A 27238-nucleotide genomic window follows, 5' to 3' on the forward strand; every position below is an offset into this window, starting at 1 on the left:
CAGATACAATCTTCTATGCAAGACTCAACTTCTGTTCATCAGACCACACATTCGTATGGAATACCACCAAATCACAACCAGTTAACACTTAATCATCAAGAATTAGAAAAATTACAGAGTGTGAAAAACATTTCATCTTTACAAATTCTGCCTCCATTGGGTAAGAAATTAACAAATAAATGGCTGTGATTGAGAAGCTGACTTCTTAAACCTTCTATATGAAAATGTTAAAATGTCATTATAAGTGTTCAATATCTGGGAAATACTGAAATCCTAACTAGAAAATTCCAGGTTAGAAATAATCACTGAGGCATATTGTTAGAAATTATATGCTTTATACCTATAGGTACTCATTACATTTGAATGAAAAAAAATATGTACAGTTCACACCCAACATACTTTCATGTCGATTATATACATTGGAATGTGGGCTAGATATAAAAATCTATTACTGCCAAAGCCCACACTGTCAAGTTCTGAGCAGACTTGGAAAATATTACTCTAGCTTCCATGATGCCTTTGTGGGATGGAGAGGTAGGATGGAATAAGGAAAAGATATTTAGGGATTCCATAGGTACAGAAATGAAGTTATATAAATCAGAAATAATTTACAGCTCAGAAACTTGGACTAGAAAACTTGCCAGTGGTGGTTCTTATTTTCCAAAAACATTTTTAAAAACTGGCTAAATTTTATATTGTTAGATTAATTTGATTGTAGTTATACTGTGTGTTAGTATTGTCAGAGGTAAAGGTGTTAGGACCAGTTAAGGAACTGATTGCTGAAGTCTAGAAAAGAAATTATGAGGACCAAAATTAAGTCAGTGAGAATAGAAAGGATGTGGATATGTGAGAAAGATATTTTTGAGGCAAAATTGATAGATCTTGTTGAGTACATCAGCTGCCAGGGGATTATCTAATAGTTGGATTGTAAATAGGAGGAAGAGCTCATTTGGACATGTTTGAGGTGCTGCAGAACATCTAATTGGAAATATCTAATACACAACAAGAAATAGGTTTCTGGAACTAAGAGGATATAACAAGAATTTTAATTTAGGAATTAGTCATATGTAGAAGCTATTTATGTCTCTGGGTAGTACAAACAGTTAATGCGCTCAGCTCCTAACCAAAAGGTTAGTGGTTCAAGTCCACCCATTGACACCTCAGAAGAAAGGCTTGGTGATCTACTTTCAAAAAATTAGCCATTGAAAACCTTATGGAGGAGGTGGAGCCAACATGGCGCCCTATACAGATGCATCATGCTGTCCCTCTGCAGCAAAGACCTGAAAAATAAGTAAAACAGATATAAACGTCAGTCCTGGAACCCTAAGCATCAAATGAAGGGATAAAGAACTAGATCAAACACAGAATGGGAGAAGAAACTGACAGAAAACAGAGAATGAGGAGAGATACGGTGTAGAGGTCCCCTGCCAACTGACACAGCACAATGTTGCCATCTTCGAGCACAGCAAGCAGCAACCCTGGACAGGGAATGCAGAAAGGCAACTTCACGGAGCTCTGAACAGGAGACAGAACACCCAGTAACCAGAGAAACACGCTTTCCCACCTCTCACTCTTTTGCCTCGCACACCACCGCCACCCCTTCCCACCGGGCCATGCCGTGGTGCCTTGGCTAGAGAGCTACCAGCCTGCTGCCACCCTGGGTCTACCCCACTAGACTCTGGCTTCTGCTGTGCCACCATTTTAAAAAATATTTTCCCCTTTTTTCCTTTTCTGTCTTTCTCCCTCCACACTGCCAAAACTAGAGAGCCACTGGTCTGCCGCCACCTGCTGGCTCCTGCTGTGCAACCTTTTTTTTTCTTTCTCTTTTTTTCTTTCTCCTCCCACCTAACCTAGTACATCACCTCCCCTCCCTTCCAACGGGCCCTTGGGTCCGCCCCCGCCTGCACTCACCAACCCTCACTGTGCTGCCAGGTTTTTTATTGTTTGTTATATCTCCCTTTTCTTTTTCCCTCCCACCTATCCCAGTACACCATTTCACCCCCCTACCACTAGACCCCACCATGCCACCATGGTTAGAGAGCCACTAGCCTACTACCACCCTGGGTCTGCCCTGCAGCTCCCACCGTGCCTTTTTTTTTTCTTTTCTCCACTTCCTTTTCTTTCTCCCTCACACTCAACCCCATATGTCACCTCCCTTCCCTTCCCACTGGCCTTTGGGACTGCCCCACCCCCACCATGCTGCCAGTTTTTAAAATTTTATTTATTTATTTTTCCTCTTAGTTCTTTTTCTTCCCTCCTCCCTTCTAGCCCTGTATACCACCTCCCCCACTTCACACTGGACCCCGTCATGCCACTGAGGCTAGAGAGCCACCGGTACACCGGCCCACCACTGCCCTAGGTCTGCCCCACTTCCACCTGAGGCTCCCCACCATGCTGCCATTTTTTTCAATTTTTTTTTCTTTCTCCCTCCCACCTAGCCCAGTACATCACCTCCCCTCCCTTCTGACTAGCCACTGGGTCCACCCCACCCCCACTCACCGATCCCTGCTGCACAGACTTTTTCTTTTTTCCTTTCTTTCTCCCTCCCACCTAGCTCTGTATGCCATCTCCCCCCTCTTCCCACCAGCCCCCGCCACACTAGTGTGTATAGAGTACCACTGGTGCAGCAGCCCACTGCTGCCCTGCCTGGGTCTGCACCACCCCCACCATACCACCATTTATTTTATTACTTTTTTCTTTTTCTTTCTTTTATTTTTACTTCCTACCTAGCCCTGTATACCACCTCCACCACTTCCCACCAGGTTCCTGGTCCACCCTGCCCCCACCTACTGACTCCCTTTTTTTTTCTTTGTTTGTTTGTCTCTATTTTCTTTCTCCCCCGACGTAGCCCTGTAAGCCACCCCCCTTTCTCACCAGTACCTCCTCCATGCCATCTTGGCTAAAGCATCCCTGGCACTCAGGCCCACCACCACACCAGGACTGCACAGCCCTCCCCATCCAACACTCTGGCGTGTCTGGAGAGGGGCTGAGAATGCTCCCACACAGCTAGACGAACATCAGGAGGCAGAGAACACATACCCATTCTGCCCTCAGCTACCTCGCCAAAAGAGTGTACGGTGAAGTGGGCTTACCCTGCTTGCTGCTGCCTTGCCCACGCAAATAAGGTGGTAAGAGGTATCATGCCCACAGACGAGCAAGCAGCAAAGCACACCTGGCCTGCCCTCCCTGACATATTGCAACAAAGGAGCAGGAAATGAAGACAATAATACCTTAATGTCTTAGAGACAGTGGCAATATCAAAACATATAGAAAAGTAGGACAAGATGGCTCCAGCAAGTGGCCAAAATAAAGAATCAGATGACTTTTCAGTAGAAGAAAAGGCATGGAACAACCTGATAAGGAATTCAAAAGACTAATATTTAGGGCTCTCCAAGAGATTAGGAAAGAGATCAAGCAAAACACAGAAAAAAAAATAAGGAAAACATACCAAAATCATGGAAAACACAGACAAAGCAATAGAACAATTCAGGAAAATAATACAAGAACAAAACATCAAAATAAATGAACAATTAGCACACAGAAATAGTGACTAGAAATGCAAAAGGTAAACCACAAAATTTCAAAATGGACAACTCAAAAGAAGGGTTTAGGAGCAAATTTGAAATAATGCAAGACAATCAGTGAGATTGAAGACAAACCACGGACGCCACTTTGAGGAAAAAATCAGAGAAAAGAATGAAGAAAACGAAAACCTAAGAATTACGTGGGACACAATCAAGGGCAAAAATTTTTGCATGATCGGAGTTCCAGAACAGAAGGAGAAAATGGAAAACACAGAGAAGATTGTTGAATATTTCCTAGCAGAAAACTTCCCAAATATCATGAAAGACAAAAAGCTGACCATCCAAGAATGTCAATGAATGCCATATAGGATAGACCCCAAAAGAAAGTCACCAAGACATATCATAATACAGCAGCCAGTACCAAAGACAAAGAAAGAATACTGAGGGCAGCTAGAGAAAAATGAAAAGTCAAAGGGGAAACAATAAGACTAAGCTCTGATTACTCAGCAGAAAATATGCAGGCAAGAAGACAATGGAATGATGTATATCAAACCTTTAAAGAAAAAAAAAACTGCTGCCAACCAAAGATAATGTATCCTGAAAAACTCTCTTCAAATATGAAGGTGAAATTAGGACATTTTCATGTAAACAGAAATTAAGGGAATTTGGAAAAAACAAACAAAACTTATGAGAAATATTAAAGGGATTCCTTCCATTAGAGAGCCAACAACATCAGACTACAACTGGAATCTAGGATATAGAATAGCATCAGCCAAATACCAGTCTAGATAAAGAAATCTCAATCATAAAACAAAACTAAAAGACTTAATACAAGGAAAAGAAAATGACAATCTGTAAATAATGACAACGTCAAAACAATAAAAGGAGGAATAAACAGTGTAGGTATAGAACTTTCAAATGAGAAGAAGCCAAGGGAATATCAAGTAATAAAAGTCTGGTTCAAACTTAGGAAGATAAGGGTCAATTTTAAGACAACCATAAAGAAAGTTAACAAACCTACTCATCGGAATAAAAAAGTAGAAAAGCGTAAGGTCTCAGTAACACAAAATCTACAATAATGAAAGAAAAGAAATTCCATGAACAAACGGAACTCAGCACAGGAAAGTAAGAGGAAAAAGAAAATGTCAGCACCACAAAAAAAACCACAACAGTTTTACAACAATAAACCATTACCTATTAAATAACACTGGGTATAAATGCATTAAATGCACCTATAAAGAGAGAGAGTGGCAGAATGGATAAAAAAAAGCATGACCCATCAATATGCTGTCTACAAGAGACACACCTTAGACACAAGGACATAAATATATTAAAAATCAAAAGATGGAAAAAATAAATCAAGCAAAAAGTAACCCAAAAACGGCAGGACTAGCAATACTAATCTCAGATAAAATAGACTTTAAGGCAAAATCAACCATAAAAGACAAGGAAGGACTATTGTATAATGATCAAAGGGACTATGAACCGAGAAGATATAACCTTAATAAATATATACGCACCCAACAACAGGGTTCCAAAATACATAAAACAAACTCTAACAATACTGAAAAGAGAAATAGACAGTTCCACAATAATAGTAGGAGACTTTACACTTGGTAAAGGCATAAATTCAATACAAAGCATAACTAACAATGCACAAACACCAGAAGATAAACTAGATAACTGGGTGCTCCTAAAAATTAAACACTTATGCTCATCAAAATACTTCACCAAAAGAGTAAAAAGAGAACTTAGACACTGAGAATAATTTTTTGGTTATGACATATCTGACAAGGGTCTAATCTCTAAAATCTATAGAATACTTCAACACCTCAGTAACAAAAAGACAAATAATGCAATTAAAAAATGGACAAAGGATATAAACAGACATTTCACCAAAGAAGACATTCAGGCAGCTAACAGACACATGAGGAAATTCTGGCAATCATTAGCCATTAGAGAAATGCAAATCAAAACTACAGTGAGATACCATTTCACCCAGACATTACTAGCACTAATCAAAATAACAGAAAATAACAAATATTGGAGAGGTTGTAGGGATTTTGGAACTCTTTTGCACTGCTGGTCGGAATATAAAATGGTACAACTATGGAAAATGATATGGTGCCTCTTTAAAAAGCTAGAAATAGAAATACCATTTGATCTAGCAATCCCGCTACTAGGATTATATCCTAGAGAAAGAAGAGCTGTCACACGAATAGACATATGCATACCCGTGTTTATTGCAGCATTATTTACAGTAACAAAAAGATGGAAATAACCTAAGCGTCCATCAACAGATTAATGGATAAACAAATTATGGTACAAACACAGAGTAGAATACTGCACAATGATAAAGAACAATGACGAATCCATGAAATATCTCACAACATGGATGAGTCTGGAGGACATTATGCTGAATGAAATAAGTTAATCACAAACGGACAAATATTGTCCAAGAGCACTATTATAAAAACCCAAGAAAAGTTTTACACACAGAAAAAAACAATCTTTTATGATTAGGAGGAAGGGGAAGGGTGGGGGGAGAGTTACTTAGTAGACAGAAAACAAGTGTTAACTTTGGTAAAGGGAAAGACAACACACAGTACAGGGGAAGTTATCACAACTTGACCAAGGCAAAACCATAGAAGCTTCTTAGACACATCCAAACACCTTCAGGGACCCAGTTACTGAGGCTGAGGGCTGGGGACCATGGTCTTGGGGGACATCTAAGTCAATTAACATAACAGAGTTCATACAAAAAAGTGTTCTATATCCTCCTTTGGTGAGTAGTGCCTGGGGTCTTAAAAGCTTGCAGGCAGCCATCTAACATGCATTTATTGGTCCCATCACATTCAGAAAATGAATAAAACCAAAGACACAAGGAAAATATTAGTCCAAAGGACTGAAAACCACATTGCCATTGATTCGATTCTGACTCATAGCGACCATATAGGACAGAGTAGAACTGCTCCATAGGGTTACCAGGGAGTGCCTGGTGGATTCGAACTGCCAACCTTTTGGTTAGCAGCCAAGCTCTTAACCACTGTGCCACCAGGGCTCCTGTAGAGAACTAAAGGATCACATGAACCGCAGCCTCCACCAGCCTAAGCCTAAAAAAACTAGATGGTGTCCAGCTACCACCACCAACTGCTTTGACAGGGATCACAATACAGGGTCCCAGACAGAGTGGGAGAAAAATGTAGAACAAAATTTTCAAATTCACAAAAGACTTACTGGTCTGACAGAAACTGGAGAAACCTCGAGTCTGTAGTCCCTGGACACCTTGCTAACTCAGAACTGAAGCCACTCCCAAAGTCCACCTTTTAGCCAAAGATTAGACAGGCCTGTAAGACAAACAACACACATGAGAAACTTGCTTCTTAGTTCAGTCAAGTTTACAAGACCAAATGGGCAGCACCTTCCCAAAAGCAAAGACGACAAGGCAGGAAGGGGAAACTGGATGAACGGACACAGAGAACCCAGGATGGAAAGGGAAGCGGGGAGAGTGCTGACACATTGTGGGGATTGCAACCAATGTCACAAAACAATTTGTGTGTAAATTTTTGAATGAGAAACTAAAAAAATAAAAGAAAACCTTATGGAGCACAGTTCTACTCTTACATGACTAGGAGAATGGGACCGCCCAAAGCCGAGGGAGCAGAGTTGCCATTCAGTGGGCCTGGAAGGTGGAGCTGAAGCCCAGGGCCAAGGGGCCTCCACCCAGAATCCAGAGGGGGATGGTCAACACCCAGAGTCTGGAGGGTGGGGCCATTGCCTAGATGGTCTCAGAGAAAAGAGGATCATTTTCAGGCCTTGAGAGCTAATGTAATGTGTTCTGCTGGGTTTTGGACTTGCTTGGTACCTGTTATCCCTTCTTTCCCTCCAATTTCTCTCATTTGTGTTGGAAATGTCTACCTTGTGCCTGTTCTACCATTGTACTTTGTACGGAGATAACTTATATTTTAGATTTCACAGGTGAAGAGGAATTTTTAGATTTTGGACTTGGAGTTGATTTAAGACTTTAGCTATGACGGGGTGAATGTATTTTATATGTGACAAGGACATGAGTTTGGGGGGCAAAGGGTAGAATGTTATGGATTGAATTGTGTCCCCCCAAAATGTGTGTCAACTTGGCTAGGCCATGATTCCCAGTATTGTGTGATTGTCCACCATTTTGTCATCTGCTGTGATTTTCCTATGCATTGTAAATCCTACCTCTGTGATGTTAATGGAAACCCTGGTGGCATAGTGGTTAAGCGCAACAGCTGCCAACCAAAAGGCTGGTGGTTCGAATCCACCAGGCACTCCTTGGAAACGATATAGGGCAGTTCTTCTCTGTCCTATAGGCTCACTATGAGTTGGAATCCACTCCATGGCAACAGGTTTGGTTTGATTTGGTTATGATGTTAATGAGGCAGGATTAGAGGAAGTTCTGTTAATGAGGTAGCACTCAATCTACAAGATTAGATTGTATCTTGAGTCAATCTCTTTTGAGATATAAAAGAGAGAAGCAGAGCAGAGAGACAGGGGAACCTCCTACCACCAAGAATGAAGAACCAGGAGGGGAGCGCATCCTTCAGACCTGGGGTCCCTGAGCTGAGAAGCTCCTAGATCAGGGAAAGATTGATAACTAGGACCTTCCCCCAGAGCCGACAGAGAGAGAAAGCCTTCCCGTGGAGCTGGCACCCTGAATTTGGGAGAATAAACTTCTGTTTGTTAAAGCCATCCATTTGTGGTATTTCTGTTATAGCAGCACTAGATAACTAAGACAGATAACTCGACAGCAACCAGTATGGTAGAAGCTATTTGAAGCCATGAAAACACTTGTGAATACAGGAAGAGAAAAAGGTAAAGGATAGAATTCTAGAAAACAAATCTCCTCAGTAAAAGTAGAAGAAATTAATAAAATGAGATGTAATCAAAGGTAGGAGGACTAGGAAAAATGCTGTAATAGAAGCCAAGGAAATGCTTTTAGAAGGGGAACATCATCAATAGTATCACCAACTGCAGAGCATTAAATTAGGATGAGGAATTAAGAAGGAGATTTAAAACTGGCAACATGAGATATTTTGCGTTTGCAAAAGCTGTTTTAGTAGCCGTTGTGATGGGAGCGGGGCCCTGGTGGCAAAGTGGTTAAGAGCTCTCGGCAGGTAACCAAAAGTTGGCAGTTCAAATCCACCAGCCGCTCCCTCCTTGGAAACCCCATGGGGCAGTTCTGCTCTGTCCTGTAGGGTTGCTATGAGTCTGAATCTACCCAACAGCAACAGTTTTTTTTTTTTTTTTTTGGTTTGGTAATGGGAGTAGAAGCCAGGTTGTTGTAAGTTGAGAAGTAATGGAAACTAGATGTAGTGAATGTAAACCAGACTTTCATGAAGTTTGTTGATGAAGAAGATGGGAAGACAGCTGTAGCTTTGCAGGGCGATAGATTTTTTGAGGGGGAAGGGGAGGGCTGTTTTGATTTTTTCAGAAAGATTTGAACATGTTTAAGGCTGATCAGAAAGAACCAGGTAGGGGAAAACTAGAAAAACCAAACCCATTGCCCTCGAGTCGATTCTGACTCAAAGTGACCCTGTAGGACAGAGTAGAACTGCCCTATAGGGTTTCCAAGGAGCACCTGTTAGATTTGAACTGCCAACCTTTTGGTTAGTAGCCGAACTCTTAACCACTGCACCACCAGGGTTTCCAGCTAGGGGAAAGTTACTGGTTTTTTTATTAGAGTAAATTCATAGAAGAATGGTTAGGGATATCCTTGGAAAGGGATAAAACCAATGAAAAACAATGGAAAAAATGCAGTCAGATGTACTTTTGTTCCTATTTTAAGAAAACACCCTGCCTATGAAAAGTCAGGCTTTTAATAATTGCTAAGTCTAGAGTCAAGTACAATTTATTCTGTTTGTATGATACCTGTGAGTAATAAACTATTGTATAAAGGAAAAGTTTGGATGATGCTAGAATGGCCATTCTCTTACTGCAGTGATCAAATTTTTCAGAACCAAAGTGGTTTGCATTTAACAGTAGGTGTCGCTATGCCCAGGGTAGTAAGCTATAAACTATATATAGAAATCTTACTTTTCTGGAGTTCATCTTAATGGAAATAAATTTTTGGTTAAACCTCACCTTAACTATAAACAATTAAAGTAATGTGTGTTTGTTTTTTAGTATGGTGAAAATATAGATAACAAAACATATACCATCTCAACAATTTCAGCATGGACAGACAATTCAGTGACATTGATTACATTCTTCAAGTTATGTAACCATTCTTGCTATCCTTTTCAAAACCATTCCATCACCATTGACGTAAATTCACAGCCCCCTAAGCAAAAACTTCCCCTTCCCCTCTAATAATCTTTGGTTTCTATATATTTACTTATTTCATATAAGTGAGATCATATGCTATTCATCCTTTTGCGAATGACTTATTTCACTCAGCATGATATTTTCAAGGTTCATTCATATACTGGCATACCTCAGAACTTCATTTCTCTTTATGGCTGAGTAGTATTCCATTGTGTGTATATATCACATTTCGTTTATCCATTCATTTGTTGATGGACATTTCAGTTGTTTCCACCTTTTAGCTATTGTGAAAAGTGCTGCAGTGAACATTGGTGTACAGGTTTGTTTGTGTTTCTGTCTTCACTTCTTCTGGGTATATACCTAAGGCTGGGATTGCTGGGTCATATGGTAGTTCTTTGTTCAACTTTTTGAGGACTGTCAAACTTCTCCACAGTGGCTTTACCATTATACATTCCTACCAACACCTGTTGTTTTCCTTTTTTTTTTTTTTAATCATTTCCATTCTAATAGGGATGAGGTGGTGTTTTATTATAGTTTTGATCTGCATGTCTCTAATGGCTAATGATATTGAGCATCTTTTTCATGTGCTTGTTGACTGTTTGAATATCTTCTTTGGTGAAATGTCATTCAAGTTTTGCCTTTATTTTGATTGGATTGTTTGTCTTTTTGTTGCTAAGTTGTAAAAGTTCTTTGTAGAAAGTAATAAATTCTTACGCTGAAAAGTTTAATAATAAAGTTTTCTTCTATTGTAAAAATACTTTTGCAAAATGTTAGAGTACATAAAAGATTTGAGAAATTAAGAATTTTTAAGTGTTATTAGTTTTTTCAAAATACCCATCATCATCTCCACATAACTAGAAGATGTCTAATTTTTTTCCTTATGATAAGTTGAAGTTTATTCTCACAAAGGTTTACCAACCTTATAACTTACCCTTTCCCTGCATAAAAATCTCCACTGAATTTGTATTGAGTTTTTACTTTTTTAAACAAATACCTATGCTGTTGTATCAATGTGAGTTCCAATGGCAAATAAAAAGATAAATCAGGGAGTTTTCCAACTAGTAGGGGAAGTAAGCAACTGGTATATAAAGTGAAAATAAGATGTCCTAAAAGAAGCGAAGAAACCCTGGTGGCACAGCGGTTACACACTCAACTGCTAACTGAAAAGTTCAACCCATCCGGTGGCTACTTGGGAGAAAGACCTGGTGATCTGCTCCTGTAAAGATTACAGCCTAGAAAACCCTATGGGGCAGTTCTACTCTGTCACATGGGATCTCTATGAGTCGAAGTCAACTTGATGGCACCTAACAACAACAACAAAAGAAGCAAAAGTAAAATTTAAAGAGGTAAGAAAGGCAGAATTATTTGATCTCTTTGCCAGATGCACAGTTTATAGAACAAGTATCACTTGAGCTGGACATTGGAGAAAAAATAAGAGTTATGTATATTTAGGATGGAAAGGTGTTCCAGGTGGAATGATAACTAATAGATAACTAATAGTTCAATGTGGTTAAAGTGTTTGGTTGGACAAACAAGAGTGTAAGGAAATAACTTTGGAAAGGTAGATGAGGTTCAGATCATAAAGAGCCTTGAGATCTAGATCTAGACATTTTGAACTTAATGGTACAGTCAGCGGGAGTCAATGAACGTTTTTTGAACAAGGCATGTGCTTCAAGGAAATCTGCCAATATTATGTAAGGTCAATTGGGGGATCGGGACATAGAGACCAGAGTTGGAGGAGACCAATTAGGTCGTTAGAGTAGTAGAAAAAATAATGAAGTAAGGTGATGGAAAGAAAGAAAAGGGGAAAGTTGAAAGAAAGTATGAAGGCAGAATGAGTAGGTCTGCAAATGATGAGTATATGCTAGATTTTAATAAGGGTGAATATATAAGCTTTGGTGGCCCAGAGGATACAGATCATGGTTAACAGACCTGGAACACAGATAAAGAACTAGTGTTTGAGGAGAGACAAGTTCTGTATTTTTATAGTGTTTTGATGCTCCAGATGTTAGTCATGTAAAGATGTTTTTCAGAGTTGGACACGCTTCCTAGACTTCTGTGATACTATTCTCTTAACCATCCCATCTATCTGAATGTTCCTTTACAATTCTCTTCCATCTGCTTACATTTAAACGTTGGTACTACTTTGGGTTGTATTCTTAAGCCTCTTTTTACCCCACTCCAGACCCCCCCAACTATGTTACAAAGCACAAACTTATGAGCTGATGATTCTCTCAGCTCTCTTAACAAATAGGCTTGGAGTAGACTTCCCATTATCCCAGATATGCCATACATTAATTATTTTGTACATGTTATTACATTGAAAAAGTTGGAAAGTAGTACTGTATGTATTTTTCCTAGGTGATCTTGGTGCCTATGATTTCTATTCTCATTTTTTCAACTCACACCTATCTGGGCCCAAGGCATGTTTATACAGTCTCCTGCATGTCTTTACCTGAATATCACATAGGTATTTCAAACACAGTATGTCAAAACTGAATTTTCCTTTTTTTAATCCCCAAATTTTAATCTTTCCCCTTTAATTCTTGATAATAGCAAACTGGGAGTCATATTATAATTTACTTCACTTGACATATATATTTTCACTTCCTAAATATATCCAGCACCAAGTAGATAAGCGATACATTTCTGTATTTATAGGTTTTCTCCCTATTTTTCTGTCTTTTTAACAAAATATTTTATTGCATTTTTGGTGAAAATTTATACAGCGAATTAGGTTCTCATTTAACAATTTCTATACATATTGTTCAGTGACATTGGTTACATTTTTCACAATGTGTCAGCATTCTTACTATTTTCATTCTGCTTGTTCTGTTTCCATTACACTAACTTCCCTGTCCCCCCTTTACTTTCTCATCTTTGGCCTAGGGTAAATGTTTACCATTTGGTTTCATTTAGATGATTATATAGAGGAGCACAATACTCACAGGTAATACTATTTTATGAACCAGTTTGTCATTTGGCTGAAAATGACCTCCAGGAGTGGTTTGAGTTCCAGTCTCAGGGGTTCCTCTAGTCTCTACCAGTCCAGTTAAGTGTGGCTTTTTTTTTTTTTTTTTTTAGGAATTTGAGTTTTGTTCTACATTTTTCTCCCATTCTAGCATCTATTGTGTCCCTGGTCAGTACAGTTGGTAGTGGTAGCTGGGCACCATCTAGTTCTTCTGGTCTCAAGGTAGGTGAGGCTGTTGTTTGTGTAGACTGTTAGTCCTGTAGACTAGTTTCTTCCTTGAGTCTTTGATTTCCTTCTGTCTTTTGTTCTGGACGAGTAGAGACCAATAGTTGTATCTTAGATTGTCTCCCTATTTTTCAATTTCCTGTTGAACAGACGAAACATAGGTACATTGGGCTGTGTAGGACATAGAAGTTTAAAATTTGTTCTTTATTCATGTATCTTTTGACAGTGTTCCTACTCTCACCTCTATCTTCTTGATGTTTCTTTCTCTCTTCTTCTACCCTCAGCTTCAACTAGTATGATTTAGCCAGAGAATCGGTCGAGGGATGATATATCATAATTCAGTAATGGTGTAGCCTTGTATTAAGACTTACAGATGAGTGCTTGAAGCTTATTTGTAAGTTTCTACAGTATATAAGTGGCCAGAATTTTGTGTGCTGGAGGAGTCAATAAACAAAGATAGAAATGCAGTAAATACTTGATTTGCCCTCTCTGTTCTTTTGCCAGTAGTTAGGCAAGGACTGTGTGTAATTGAAACAGAAATGATCCAGTTAAGTCATGCCTCAGGATCTTCTTGGTTGCAAATGACAGAAAACTCAGTTCAGATTAATTTAAAAAATAGTTTTGCTAGCATACTGACTGTATTTTTACACAAATAATGTGCGCCTTCTACATTTGTTTGCCAACCGCTTCTTTCTCACATGAGGTATTTTAGTAAGCATGCTATGCTAATTTTCTTACAGTAACATGTTAAAAAAATTCACTTTGCGGCACTTAATACATTGAGGGGGAGGGGGGCGGTTGGCAAACAAACATAGAAGGTATGCATTATTTGCATAAAAATATGGTAACTAGTAGTCCAAAGGCAGGTCAGTCATTTGGGCATGGTTTGATAAGCTCTCAGACTCTATTTCTGTAGTTATCTTTACCCATAATAAGAAATGAAATATTTGGATGGAAGCTTAAGAACTAACGGGCTTGTGTAGCTTGTTCTCTTCACTACAAATGGTCAAACAAACCTTTTGCATTTGTCATTCCTGTTCTTTTGCCTGCTGTTAATCTAGCTATTAATCGGTGTCTAGTGTCTTAGTTCTTCCATTCTCTGTGTTTTCTTTGTTGTCAAATTGGCCACCAGGCAGCATCTTTCCCTGGAAGCCCTACATTGGTTTAGACCTGCCCTTCCCTAGGTGAGTTATTGGTAGGGGGATAGGATTACCATGATTGGTTTGGACTAATCAAGACCCATTCCTGGAGCTGAGGTCTATCTATAAACTGGAGAGCTGCTATACCATGGAGACAGGTAAAATGGATTCTGGGCAGTGAGCCACAATGTCTGCTACACTTCATGCTCACACACAAAAAAAATAATAAAACATTTCAAGTGGGAAATGCTTATTTTATAGTAAAGCAAGTTCCCAACTAAGAGTATGCCCAAGTTAAGAATCAAGGAGTTAGTCACTTAGTTTTCATAGTTTCTAATGTAGAAGGAAACGAAATCAAATTCCAGACAAGCAGGATGAAGTATCTTTTATTTTTTTTTGTACTTTAGACAATGAAAGTTTCCAGAACAAATAGTTTCTTATTAAATAGTTAGTACACGTATTGTTTTATGACAATGGTTAACAACTCCACGACATGTCAACACTGTCCCTGCTTAACCTTGGGTTCCCTATTACCAGCTTTCCTTTCTCTCCTGCCAGTCCTTGTCCCTGGACTGTTGTGCCCCATTAGTCTCATTTTGTTTTATGGGGCTATCTAATCTTTGGCTGAATGGTGAACCTCGGGAGTGACTTCATTACTGAGCTGAAAGGGTGTCTGGGGGCCATACTCTCGAGGTTTCTCCAGTCTCTGTCAGGGCAGTAAGTCTGGTCTTTTTTTGTGAGTTAGAATTTTGTTCTACATTTTTCTCTAGCTCTGTCTAGGACCCTGTGTTGTGATCCCTGTCAGAGCAGTCAGTCTGGTGGTAGCTGGGAACCTTCTAGTTGTACTGGACTCAGTCTGGTGGAGACTGTGGTAGTTGTGGTCTGTTAATCCTTTGGACCAATCTTTTCCTTGTATCTTGTTTTCTTCATTCTCCCTTGCTCCCGAAGGGGTGAGACCAGTTGAGTATCTTAGATGGCTCCTCACAGGCTTTTAAGACCCCAGACGCTACTCACCAAGGTAGAATGTAGAACATTTTCTTTATAAACTGTGTTATGCCAAATGAGCTAGATGTTCCCTGAGACCATGGTCCCCACAGCCCTCTGCCCAGCAATTCAGTCCCTCAGGGAGTTTGGAAGTGTCTATGGAGCTTCCCTGACCTTTCCTTGTACAAGTTGTGCTGGCTTCCTCAGTATTGTGTACTGTCTTACCCTTCACCAAAATTACCACTTACCTATTGTCTACTTAGTATTTCCCCCCACCCCTCCCACCCTTCGTAACCAACAAAGATTGTTTCTTTCTGTGTGTAAACTTTTTAATGAGTTTTTACAGTAGAGGTCTCATACAATATTTGTCCTTTTGTGATTGACTTACTTCACTCAGCATAATGTCCTCCAGTTTCGTCCATGTTATGAGATGCATGATGAAATATCTTGATTATAGTATTCTAAAAATGTTTGCATCTAGGTGAATCTGAGCAAGGCTTGAATGACCTAACTGTGATGCATCAGTCTGGTAACATTGACACAATTGTGGTAGAACCTGAATGTCAAGTTCCTGTGCAGAAGGTAAGAGTAATGTTACTTGTTTTTCCCCACAAATCTTGAAGAGATTTAAAATTGTTTATGGTTCATCTACAGGCTCTTCTCCCTTTCCATCCAAATTAAGTATCTTCAAAAATTCATCTAAATTTCAGCATTGGCTTCTTTTGAAGCATATAAAATGCAATATTATTAAGTTACATTGTCATTTATATAAAACGGCTTGCTAGGCCAAACTGTTCTGTGTTAGAGAAGTTAGGAAAATGTTGTGAAAACTTATTCATATAATGAAGTAGTGAGGTATTTTAGCCCTAACTTGAATGAGATTTTGAATCTCTGTGCCTAATTTTTGCCAATTTAAATTAAAAAAAAAAAAAAATTACCTGTGAGCAACACCTTTCCCCTACCTCATGCTTGTGTTTAATTGCAAATTCTATAATGCTAATATTTGCCAGTCATCCTAATTTGAAAGCATGTCATAAAACTACCTTTTAGAATCCTTTAGGGAGGATTTTCTAATGGAATCTTATGTGTACTTAATCTCAAACCACAACTGATTATCATTCTATCAACATATATTCTAGATGTTTGGGATATATTAGATACATACGGTACTGCTCTAGGCATTTAATTGTAATTCTCAAAAAGTGATTATGAAGGGGATATTTATATATACCCCCTCTTTTTTTCTGTTTTATTTTTTAACAGATACTTCAGAGGACAAATCTTAGCCTTAGTGTTTTGAAATTATTGTTTGGGCACACTTACTGTAACATTCCATCACAAGGAGTATACTCTTTCAGCCCTTGTGCATTCTTAGTATGCTTGATTTTCTTACTGCTGTATTAAGAGTTATTATCATTAAAGACTAACTGTTTAGTTTGGATATTTTGTTATTAATAAGTATGGATAAGAACCATTTAAAAAGTGCCTTTTCTGATAACCAAGATTAATTAATTAATTAAGTGATTAATTATGTATCTTTATTTTTTGACTTGAACAATAGAAGTGTCATCCATCCCCCTTTAGGATGGAAAAAATAGTGCTGCAGAATTTCTTAAACATTTAGTTCACTATGTACTATAATCTTTATGTACCCCATTTCTAATTTAACAAAACTATAATTTTGACTGACCCAGAATAGTATCTGAAAACAGTTTAAGATTTCCAAAAGGACAAAGGGATTACAGCGAAAATACTCAGCAAAACATCAAGTATATGTCATACCGTTGAAGTTTGTGCTATAGGTGAAATTGACATAAGTCCACTTTTTTTTTTAATGATTTATTTTTATTTATTGTTGTTGAAAATATACACAGCAGAACATATACCACTTTGGCAACTTCTACATGTACAATTCAGTGACATTGATTACATTCTTTGAGTTGTACAAACCATTCTCACCCTCCTTTTCCAAATTATTCCTCCCTTGTTAACATAAACTCACTGCCCCCTAAGCTTCGTATTTAACCTTTCGAGTTGCTGTTGTCAGTTTGATCCCATATACATAGTTCTTTAAAACAGCACAATGCTCAAGGCAGACATTGTTTACTAATTAAGCTAATCTATTGTTTAGCTTTAGGAAGATTTCAGGGGATATTTTTAGTTTAAGGTTTAAAGATTATCTCAGGGCAGTAGTTTAAGGGGTTCATCCAGCCTCCATAGCTCCAGAAAGTCTAGAGGTCCATGAGAATTTGAAATTTTGTTCTGCATTTTCTCCCTTTTGATCAGGATTCTTCTGTAGACTCTTTAATCAAAATGTTCAGCAATGGTAGCTGGGCACCATCCAGTTCTTCTGATCTCATGGCAAAGGAGGCAGTTGTTCATGGAGGCAATCAGCCATGCATTCCACTTCCTCTTCCTATTCCTGACTCTCCTTCCTCTGTTGCTTCAGGTGAATAGAGACCAATTGTACCTTGAATGGCCACTTGCAAGCTTTAAGACCCCAGGCACTAAAGTCTAATCTTTTTATTCTCAATGCCTAGCACATAGTAGAAATGGAAATGTTGAAAGTTTAAGAAGGAATGAGATTGTATAGTTCTCTTCACAGCAAATGGTCAGGCAAACTGTTTCCATTCTTGACATCATTTCCCACCCTTGCCTTCTCACTATCAGCCTTGTTACCACTTATTGAAAAGAGAGGCTACAGAAATTTGATTCTAGAAGAGATCTTTGAGCGTTAGTCCTTATGAATTGTTATGGATTGATTGTGTCCCCCCGAAAATGTGTGTCAACTTGGCTAGGCCATGATTCCCAGTATTGTGTGATTGTCTACCATTTTGTCATCTGATGTGATTTTCCTATGTGTTATAAATCCTACCTCTATGATGTTAATGAGGCAGGGTTAGAAGTAGTTATGTTAATGAGGTAGGACTTAATCTACAAGATTAGATTGTATCTTTAGTCAATCTCTTTTGAGATATAAAAGAGAGAAGTCAGCAGAGAGACGGGGGGACCTCCTACCACCAAGAATGAAGAACCAGGAGGGGAATGCATCCTTCAGCCCTGAGGTCCCTGTGCTGAGAAGCTCCTAGATCAGGGGAAGATTGATAATAAGGACCTTCCCCCAGAGCTGACAGAGAGAGAAAGCCTTCCCCTGGAGCTGGCACCCTGAATTTGGACTTCTAGCCTCCTAAACTGTGAGAGAATAAACTTCTCTTTGTTAAACCCATCCATCCACTTGTAGTATTTCTGTTATAGCAGCACTAGATAACTAAGACATAAATAAATTGTGGCCCAGATTGTTCAAGCATCTTGCTCAAATAAGAGCTAGGATTAAAACAAAATACTTCAACAAACTCTTTGAGCTTCTCCTCTTTGTATTCAGAACCTCTAACTTCGTCATTCTTCTCTTGTTTACTTCGGCCTCAGGAAAAGATGTTCTTCTTGCCAAGACTAACCCATCCATTTCTATTCCTAATTTTCTTTTTATTCAACAGATTTATCATGGAGTTCTCCTGTCATCTCTATAACTCTCTTTCTGTCTTATTTTCCCATTATCTATTTACACCTTACGCCAGGGTTTCTCAACCATGGTACTACTGGCACTTTGGGCTAAATAAGTCTTTGTTGGAGGCTATCCTTTGCATTATAGAATACTTAGCAGAAACCCTCACCTCAGTAGGTAACATTAGTATGTTCTACCCCTGTGTGACAACCAAAATTATTTCCAGACATTGCCAAATTTTCCCTGGAGAGTACAAAATTGCCCCCAATTAAGAATCGCTGCCTTATTTTTACCTAGCATCTGGCCACTCTTCTGTCCCTGTAATTTGCTCTCTCAGAGGAGCTGGTGACCTTCAAAATTGCTGCATCGCTCCCAAAGCCTTGATGGGATGAGAAACAAAGAGCTTCTACCATTTCTTTCTCTTATTGAGCATCCCCTAGAGTGACTTCAGTTATAGTTTCTATACAGATGACTCAAATACATACATCTAGACCCAACCTCTTTTAAGTTTTAATTTTTTGTTTTACAATTTCTCAGCCTCCTACAGCCAGAGAATTGCTAAATTCTTTGGATTCTACTTCTAAGATGTCTCCTTTTCTGTTCTCACCACATAAACCATGTGTGATTTCTTTTAATCTGAACTTCTTTTTCCTTATTTTTTTTATTGTGGTAAAAAAACATAAAGTTTGTCTTTTTAACCTTTTAAGTGTAGAATTTAGTGGCATTAATTACGTTCACAATGTTGGTCAACCATCACCTTTATCTATTTTCAAAACTTTTTTATCACCCCAAACAGAAACTCTATACACATTTACTCAAAATGCTACATTCCACTCTTCCCCCAGCCCCTGGTAACCTCTAATCTACTTTCTGTCTCTGAATTTGCCTATTCTAGATATATCATAATAGGAGCCCTGGTGGTGCAATGGTTAAGTGCTCAGCTGCTAACTAAAAGGTCAGTGGTTCAAACCTACCAGCCACTCCATGGGAGAAAAGACCTGGTGATCTGTTCCTGTAAAAGATTTTAGTCTAGGAAACCCTATGGGGCAGTTCTACTCTGTCTTATAGGGTCACTATGAGTCAGAATCAACTCAGTGGCACACAACAACAACAGATATACCAAAAAGTGGAATCATTCAGTATTTTCCTTTTGTGTCTGATTGTTTTCAAGGTTCATGTTGCAGCATATATCAGAACTTTATTCCTTCTTATTGCTGAATAATATTCCATTGTATGTACATACCACATTTTTTTTTTAATCCATTCATCTACTGATGGACACTTGGGTATTTCCACCTTTTGGCTGTTTGTAAATAATGCTGCTGTGAACATTGGAGTACAAGTATCTGTGTGAGTCCCTGCTTTTAATGCTTTTAGGAGTGTCCAGAGGCCATATTCTTGGGGTTTCTCTAGTCTCTGTCGGGCCAGTACGTCTGGTCTTTTTTTGTGAGTTAGAATTTTGTTCTACATTTTTCTCCCGCTCTGTCCAGGGCCCTCTGTTGTACTCCCTGTCAGAGCAATCAGTAGTGGTAGCCGAGCACCCACTAGTTGTGCTGGACTCAGTCTGGTGGAGGCTGTGGTAATTATGGTCCATTCCTGTTTGTTTGATATATTTTGTGTCTCTTGTAGACAGCATATTGATGAGTCGTGTTTTTTAAATCCATTCTGTCCCTCTCTGTCTCCTTATGGTTGCATTTAAGCCATTTACGTTCAGTGCGATTATCGATAGGTATGAGTTTATTTTTGTCATATTGTTGTGCCTTTTTTTTTTTTGGTGGTGCTGATGTTTTCTTTGTTCCTCTTACTTTCCTATACTGAGTTCCTTTTGTTTGTAGAATTCTTTTATTCATTGTTATAGATTTTGTGTTAACTGAGACACATTTTTCTACTTTTTTATTCTGATGAGTATGTTTGTTAATTTTCTTTGTGATTACCTTGAAATTTACCCTTATCTTCCTAAGTTTGAACCAGTCTTCTATTACTTGATACTGTCTTGACTTCTTCTCTATTTAAAGTTCTATACCTACATTGGAGCCCTGGTTTCACAGTGGTTAAGCGCTTAGGCTGCTAACCAAAAGGTTGGCAGTTCAAATCCACCGGCTGCTCCTTAGAAGCTCTATGAGGCAGTTCAACTCTGTCCTGTAAGGTCACTATGAGTCAGAATTGACTCAATAGCAACGGGGTTTATTTTTTTATACCTACACCGTTTATTCCCCCTTTTATTGTTTTGACGTTGTCATCATTTACAGACTGACATCTCTCTGTTTCCCTGTTTTAAGTCTTTTAGCTTTGTTTTATTATTGAGAGTTCTTTACCTAGGTTGGTATCTGGCTGATGCTGTCCTATGTCCTAGACTCTGGTTGTTGCCTGATGTTGTTGGTTCTGTAGCCAAAGGACTCCCTTTAATATTTCTTATAAGTTTGGTTTGGTTTTTACAAATTCCCTTAATTTCAGGGGTCAATGCTCGCTGTGTTCCAAGATGGTGACACTGTGCTGTGTTAGTTGGCAGAGAGCCTCCACTCCTTATCTCTCCTCGTTCTCAGTTTTCCATTCGTTTCTTCTTCCATTTGGTTTTTAATTCTTTATCTTTTCATTTGATGCTTAGGGTTCAAGGATTGAGGTTTGTATCTGTTTTACTTAGTTTTTCAGGTCTTTGCTGCAGGGGGATGGCATCATGCATCTTTCTATGGCGTCATGTTGTCTTCCTAATCTCAGCTAATTTCTTGATGGAGATTTTCTTGAATGCCAGGAGCTGAAAAAATGGAGAAGAGGAAGAAGAAAGAAAAAAATACTTCTCCCAGTTTTTGCAGATTGGGTCTGTGTAGGGGCTCTCCTTTAACACTTGTCCAGGCTTGCACTGAGCCTACTGACCAGGGTCTTCTGAGGTATTTCTGAGTATGTGTCCTGCCCGGAGTGGCATACACGTGGCTTTCTGAGTTTCCCAGTATACACAGGTGGTTTTGAATGCCCTAATTTCCCAAAGCAACCCACCCCAGGTTTTCCTTTAAGGCTTCAATAGTCGATTTTATGTCTCAACCATAATATGTTGCTCCAGGCAGTTGTGGGTTGATCGTTACTGTCATGGATTGAATTGTCCCTAAAAACTATCTGTCAACTGGCTAGGTCATGATTCCCAGTATCGTGTGATTGTCCACCATTTTGTCATCTGATGTGATTTTCCTATGTGTTGTAAATCCTATCACTATGATGTTAATGAGATGGGATTAGCGGCAGTTATGTAGACTCAATCTACAAGATTAATCTAGAATTTAAGTCAATCTCTTTTGAGATAGAATAGAGAGAAGTGAGGAGAGAGATGGGGGACCTCATACCACCAAGAAAGAAGCACTGGGACCATAGCAAGTCCTTTGGACCTGAGGTCCCTGCACTCAGAAGCTCCTTGTCCAGGGGAAGATTGATGACAAGGACCTTCCTCCAGAGCCGACAGAGAAAGAAAGCCTTCCCCTAAAGCTGGCACCCTGAATTCGGACTTAGCCTACTAGACTGTGAGAGAATAAATTTCTCTTTGTTAAAGTCATCCACTTGTGGTATTTCCGTTATAGCAGCATAGATAACTAAGACAGAATTCTAATACAGTTACCTTGTAGTATTTTTAAGCAATGCCTACTCCATTACCACCTTGAGTAGTTTCTGTGTTAGGTGAAACAGAGAAAGGCACCTTGTGTCAGTCCTCGTGTAGCCCCCATAAAGGTTAGAACCAACATACACAATTATTTCTAAATAAGGTCTGCTCTACTCCCTCCCAGAACCAGATACCGGAGTCCCACACTGGGAACATGGGCTGCTGTCTTCAAGATGCCCCTGAGCTGGGGAGACAGTGCCACAAGGGCATGTAAAAATGCAACAAAGCTTTGCTACCATTTTTGATTTGTCTTTTTCTTGATTCAGCATTTGTTTGGTTGCTGTATACCTTTGACTATTTTCCAGAGTTCTGGAAAAGTTGGTTCTTATATTTTCTCATATATAAACATACAAACTTAAGTATATTTTTTGATGTTCCTCTGAAAGGATGGGAACTTGGAGCTGCCTGCACTACCATTTTGCTGACATCAGTGCTAATCTTAGATCTTTTAACATTCATAATTTATCTGACTGACTTGAGACTCTCCTTGTTTTAATCCTCCACTTTTAAATTCTTAGATCAGTCCTCTTGATGTGCTGCACTGATCTTATTATTCATTTGTGTGAAACCTTCAGTGGTTTCCAATTTCTTCCAGAAGAATGAAAATTAAACACCTCTACATTTTGACCTCAGTCTCGCTTTTCAGTGTTAACTATGTGCCTTGAAATTCATTGAAACTGAACTACTCATTTCTCTTCAGATACATCTGGTAGTACCTTTGATTATGTTTTCTTCTATGAGGAATGCTTTTCATCTTCATCTCTGCCTATGAAAAGATTTCTCATCCTTCTCAGTAATACCTGAGAAACTTTGCTATACTCCAAACCCACATGTGAATTTTCTCTCCTGTTTTAGGGTCTGCCAAAATTTCATTGCAATGAAATAGAAATTTCAGGACACAGAGCAAGAGACCAGGGTATCATCTTTCCTTTAACATAATATGCTACGTAAATATACTACCAGGTATTTATCTGCCTTGGTTCAAATCTTTGTCTGAAGGTGAGATTCTTTAACCGACTGAGTAGTCAGATTAGCTCTGGAACTGGTATTTAGCTCATTCTGTGGATAGGGAGAAAACAGAGGTTTTATTGGCAACTTATAGGGAAGGCTTTGTAAGCTCATCTAGGTGGCCACTGGGAAAGGTCTTCGCATGTATTGGTGGGGGAGTTCGTTTCTGATTCCTTTTATTATTTCAGGACAGAAATTAAAGGCCCATGGATATATCCAGTCATAAATTTTCTTTTTCCTTATATAAGACCCTGGACAAGTTTTTCCCTAATTATTTCATGGAAATATATCAAACAGCAATCAAGCATAATTATCAATTAGACAATTATTAAAAAAGGAAATTCAACAGAAGATGTTTAGGCATTGCCTGATTCTCTTTTGTTAGCCACAGATAGGCAGGTTAACTTCTAGAATGGCCACCGAGACTTGTAATATCCAATATGGTAGCCACTAGCCATGTATGGCTATTGAGTCCTTGAAATGTGGCAAGTATAACTGAGGAGCTAATTTTAAAATTTTATTTATTTTTAATCAATGTAAATTTAAAAATTGATATTCAATTCAGTTTTTATAAAGCTTAAGTGTATTTGAAACAGCTTGGTTATATACATCTGCTTTTTCAGCTATAAATTTTATGACATCTAAATACAAATCAATTTTTTCTCATTAGAATATAGCATCTGAATTGAGATGTACTATAAGTATAAAAAATATACTGGATTTTGAAGACTTAGTATGAAATAAAATATCTTAAATTTTTTATACTGAGCACATGTTGAAATGATACTGCTTTGTGTATGTTAGGTTATCTAAAATATTAAAATTAATTTTACTTTTTAATGTGGCTACTAATAAATTTAGAATTACATATATTTTTATTGGACAGTACTGATCTAGACCATGGCATATCTTGTTTAAGAACAGTGGTCACAATCAGTTATTTTTTTCTTCCTACCACAGAAAGGAAAAACATAGCTATGTCAGGGAGTTCTCAACAAATCCCATGCCATTCTTATGGCCTAATCTTACTTTGCCTTTTATTAATCATCTCATTAATCATCTTATTAATGTTTTATTCTCCCTACAGGGTCATAAATATCTTGATTACAGTGACTGGTTTATTTATTTCTGCACATTGTCACACAATTAATATATTTTAAGTTAGTTAGTATATCTTAAATTGAAATAACTAGCAAGCATACTACCTTCATTTGATCTCAGATGAATAATTACGTTTACATTATTTATTCTTATACTTTTTATATTGTTTTCCTGACTTTCATAACCTTTAACTTACTTAAGTTTAGTAAAAGTACATGAGGATCTTTGAAAATGTAATTTGATCTATTACTGTATAAAAAATTATTGTCCTCCTTCCAAAATTTCATTGACATCTGTAGACATAGACTGAATCATACATTTGTTTTAGGATATAAAGATCAAGAATGCAGACTCTTGGAAAAGTTTAGGCAAACCAGTCAAAACATCAGGTGTACTAAAATCCTCAGATGAGCTCTTCAACCAGTTTAGAAAAGCAGCAATAGAAAAGGAAGTAAAAGCTCGAACACAGGAGCTAATACAGAAACATCTGGAACAGAATACAAAGGAACTCAGAGTATCTCAAGAAAATCAGAGGTATGTAATTTACTGGATTAAAGGAGACCTTGGGAGATATAACCATGTATAATAAACGTTAAATTTCAAGTTCGTCAAGTAACTATGATTCAGCTGTTAAGTAGTACAAAGAGCAAATTATAATTACTAAAAGAATAAATTTTTATTGACCTCTTTTCTAAGTAGTAACATCTACTTTAAAGAGGATAGAAATTTTGAAGTACTTAACTATTAAAGATACTAATGTTGTTGTTAGTAGTCATTGAGTCGACTGACACATGGCAACCTTATGTATAACAGAACAAAACATTACCCAGTCCTCTGCCCTGTTTATAATCGTTGGTATGTTTGACTTCATTATTATGGCTATTGTGTCAGTCCATTTCATTAAGGATTTCCCTTATTTTTGCTGCCCCACTAGCAAACATAATGTCCTTTTCTAGTGATAGATTGTAAAAATGCCATTATTTTCCAGAAATGTCTTAATGTTGTTTTATATGTAAGAAGAGAGTAATGCACCTTGGTCACAGTTTTCTAAACTTTTTTTTTTTTTTTGTTAATATACATTACCATATGTAAAATTTGACACAGCAAAAATAAAACTTAAAAATAATGTCATAATATGGGCTCAAGCATACCAACAACTATGAGGATGACCCAGGACCAGGCACTGTTTCGTTCTGTTGTACATAGGCTGGTTATGAGTCAGATTCGACTCAACGGCACCTAACAACAACATGTGAGAATAGATATCTAGAACATTGCCTTATGTTTGTCATTTAGTAACCTATCTTTGTAATAAAAACTCTCAAGGAACTTGAAGTCTAATTTGTCCTATGAACTTGTTTCTTTTTTTAAAATTTTATTCTGTTTTCGGTGAAAGTTTACATTGCAAATTAGTTTCTCATTCAAAAATTTATACACAAATTGCTTTGTGACATTGATTACAATCCCCCAAATAAAATGTCAGTACTCTTCCCTTTTTCCTTTACACTCCAGGTTTCCTGTGTGCATTTGTCCAGGTTTCCTGTCCAGGTTGCCCATTTGGTCTCATATGCTTGGTTGAACTAAGCACATTCCTCATATGTGTTATTGTTTGTTTTATAGGCCTGTCTAATCTTTGGCTGAAAGGTATACTTCAGGAGTGGCTTCACTTCTGAGTTAGCAGGGTGTCCGGGGCCCATAGTCTCAGGGCTTCCTCCAGTCTTTGTCAGATCACTAAGTCTGGTCTTTTTTTGTGAGTTTCAGTTTTGTTCTACATTTTTCTCCCACTATGTCCAGAACCCTCTACTGTGATCCCTGTCAGAGTGGTCAGGGGTGGTAGCCAGGCACCATCTAGTTCTGGGCTCAGGCTGGTGGAGGCTGTGGTTCATGTGGTCCTTTAGTCCTTTGGACTGATATTTTCCTTGTGTCTTTGGTTTTTCTTCATTCTCCTTTGTTCCGAACGTGATGGGACCAATAGATGTATCTTAGATGGCCACTTGCAAGCCTTTAAGATCCCAGACGCTACTCACCATAGTAGGATGTAGAACATTTTCTTTATGAACTGTTGTGCCAATTGATGTAGATGTCCCCTGAGACTGTGGTCCCCAGCCCTCAGCCCCAGTAGCTTGGTCCTTGAAGGTGTTTGGATATGTTTGAAGCTTCTATGGCTTTGCCTTGGTTACATTGTGCTGCCTTCCCCTATATTGTGTGTTGTCTTTCCCTTTACCAAAGTTAACATTTGTTTTCTATTTAGTAAGTGATTTCGCCACCCTACCCTCCCTCCTAACCATCAAATTTTTTTTTTTTTTTCTGTGTGTAAACCTTTTCTTGGTTTTTTCTAATAGTGGTCTCATATAATATTTGTCCTTTTGTGATTGGCTTATTTCACTCAGCATAATGCTGTCCAGATTCATCCACGTTGTGAGATGTTTTGCAGATTCATCATTTTTCTTTACCATTGTATAGTGTTCCATTGTCTGTATGTACCATAATTTGTTTATCCATTTATCTTAGGTTGTTTCCATCTTTTTGCTATTGTGAATAACAATGCAATGAACATGAGTGTACATATGTCTATTTGTCTGACAGCTCTTATTTCTCTAGGATATGTTCCTAGGAGTGGGATTGCTGGATCATATGGTATTTCTATTTCTAGCTTTTTAAGGAGGTGCCATATTGTTTTCCATAGTGGATGTACCATTTTACATTCCCACCAGCAGTGTACAGGCGTTCCAGTCTCCTTGTAGCCTCTCCAACATTTGTTTTTTTCTGTTTTTGTGATTAGTGCCAATAATGTTGGGTGAGATGGTATCTCATTATAGTTTTGATTTGCATTTCTCT

General features: G+C 38.2%; 1 protein-coding gene across 1 annotated transcript in view; it reads left to right on the forward strand.

Moving 5' to 3' along the window:
* Window positions 1-27238, forward strand: part of BRDT (bromodomain testis associated) — a 65232-nt gene that overhangs the window by 32304 nt on the left and 5690 nt on the right. Inside the window, 3 exon segments of the mRNA XM_004378732.1 lie at window positions 1-160; window positions 15628-15728; window positions 24729-24934. Coding sequence (XP_004378789.1) covers window positions 1-160; window positions 15628-15728; window positions 24729-24934 — 467 coding nt within the window.

Source organism: Trichechus manatus, unplaced genomic scaffold (assembly GCF_000243295.1).
Source record: "Trichechus manatus latirostris isolate Lorelei unplaced genomic scaffold, TriManLat1.0 scaffold00058, whole genome shotgun sequence".
NCBI lineage: Eukaryota > Metazoa > Chordata > Mammalia > Sirenia > Trichechidae > Trichechus > Trichechus manatus.